This window comes from Penaeus monodon, chromosome 25, assembly GCF_015228065.2.
Source record: "Penaeus monodon isolate SGIC_2016 chromosome 25, NSTDA_Pmon_1, whole genome shotgun sequence".
Classification (NCBI taxonomy): domain Eukaryota; kingdom Metazoa; phylum Arthropoda; class Malacostraca; order Decapoda; family Penaeidae; genus Penaeus; species Penaeus monodon.
The window spans coordinates 8,976,235-8,978,173 of NC_051410.1; the positions used below are offsets into that span (position 1 = coordinate 8,976,235).

At 66.9% G+C, this 1,939-nt stretch overlaps 1 protein-coding gene across 1 annotated transcript in view; it reads right to left on the reverse strand.

Moving 5' to 3' along the window:
* The window catches only part of LOC119589315 (zinc finger homeobox protein 3-like), a gene marked incomplete at its 3' end in the record, with an annotated part of 49,709 nt that overhangs the window by 22,811 nt on the left and 24,959 nt on the right, over window positions 1-1,939 (reverse strand). Inside the window, 1 exon segment of the mRNA XM_037937937.1 lies at window positions 60-1,939. Coding sequence (XP_037793865.1) covers window positions 60-1,939 — 1,880 coding nt within the window.

A 1,939-nucleotide genomic window follows, 5' to 3' on the forward strand; every position in this document is an offset into this window, starting at 1 on the left:
CTGCGCCCCTCCGGCCCCGCCCCGCTCCCTCGAGACCCCGACGAACGCAAGGCGCTTACCGTGCGGCGTGTGGCGGCCGTCCTCGTCGGCTTCCTCCACCTTGAAGATGTCTCCGATGTCCTGCTGCGTCCCGCCCTTGCCTTCCGCGTGCCGCTGGATCTGGTGCAATTGCTCCATCTGCAGGTGGCGCATGGAGCGGATATGGTGCAACAGCTGCAGCTTGGCGCGGGTGGTGAAGTTGCAGAGCACGCACGTGTACTGGCGGCGGTCCTCGTGCATGTTATGTTCCGCCATGCACAGGTGTCGGAACAGCACGTTGAGAACCTCGTGCCGCTGGTGCGCCGCGTGCAGCTGCAGCTTGTGCACGCTGTTGGTGTAGTACTCGCACAGGTTGCAGCGCACGTGCATGGGGTTGGTGTTGGACAGGTACTTGAGCTTCCACTCGTTGCGCGGCCCGCCCTCCAGGATGTGGTTGACGTGCTGCAGCTTCTGCAGATGCTTGTCCGTCTTGCAGTGCAGCTGGAAGTTGGCCTTTAGGTTGGTCTTGTAGGAGCACAGCTTGCAGATGTAGTTGCCTGCCACGACGAGCAGCACCTCGTTCTCGTTGACCTTGGAGCGGTCCAGCTGCAGGTGGAGCGTGAGCTGCTCGAGCGAGTCCGTGGAGAAGACGGAGCAGACGCAGCAGGTGAAGGCGTGGCGCGGGTTGGGCGGCACGGGCTCCGGCGGCGGCTCCAGCGACTCGGGGTTCAGGCCCAGGTCGAAGTGCGGCCCGGGGTGGTCGCCTCCGTGGCCGCCGTGGCCGCCGTGGCCGCCGTGGCCCACGGGGCCGCCAGGGCCGTGCCCCATAGGGCCACCGGGGCCCAGGGGACCGCCTGGAGGCAGCTGGCCGCCGGACATCATCTGGATCAACAGCGCCTGGTTGTAGGCCATGTCGGCGAGGGCGGCCTCCGGCAGGGGCGGCTTCTCCCCCACGCCCAGGCCGGCCATCATGGCGGCGGCCGCGGCGGGGTTGCCGGCGAACTGCAGCAGGGCCATGGGGTCCATCTGGCCCCCGGCTCCGCCACCGCCGCCCTGCATGGCGCTCAGCTGCTGCATGTGCTTGACGTTCTGCTGCAGCACCATCATGTTGTGCGTGTGCTTCTCGCTCGTCATGTGGATGCGAAGGTTGCGCGCCACGTTGGTCTCGTAGTTGCACACGTCGCAGCGCCACATCGGCTTGGGCTTCTGCTGCTGCTGCGGCGGCGCGGGCGTGGTGGAGGGCGTGGGCGTCTTGGGCGCCGAGTAGATGCTGCCGGAGGGGCTCTGCTGCTGCGACGTGAGGGCCTGCGAACCGTCCAGGTTGGGCATGCCGCCGTTCTGCAGCTCCTGCATGTTGTTGAGGTGCTTGTCGCTCTGCATGTGGATGGAGAGGTTGCCCTTGGTGGTGGTGGAGTAGTTGCACACCTCGCAGCGGTAGGGCTTGTAGCCGCAGGTGTAGGTCTCCCCGCGGGCGAGGCGAGGGTGCGGCTGGTTCGTCAGGCAGTAGATGCAGGTGGACTCGTTCTCCGGGTGCTTCTCCTTCATGTGGATCTCCAGCGTCTCCTGGTACTTGTAGTGCCAGTTGCACTTGGGGCACTTGAGCGTCTTGCAGGAGTTGCGCGAGTGCATGAACGCCATCTGCCCTCCTAGCGTCCGCGACTGCTGCAGGATCAGGTCGCACTTGTCGCAGCTGACGCCCTGAGGTCGGCCGCTCATGTGCTCGGGGCAGGCGCCGATGACAGTGCCGGTGAGCTGCGTCACCGGTGACTGCAGCGGCGAGAAGCTCGTGGGCGACATCGAGGTCACGGGCGACACGGACGCGCGGCCGTTGGCGCCCAGGGCAGAGATCGGCGACTTGCGGCTCAGGTCGGGCGTCCGGACAGCAGCCGGATGCTGGGGGGCAGCGAAGGGGTCTGCCCGT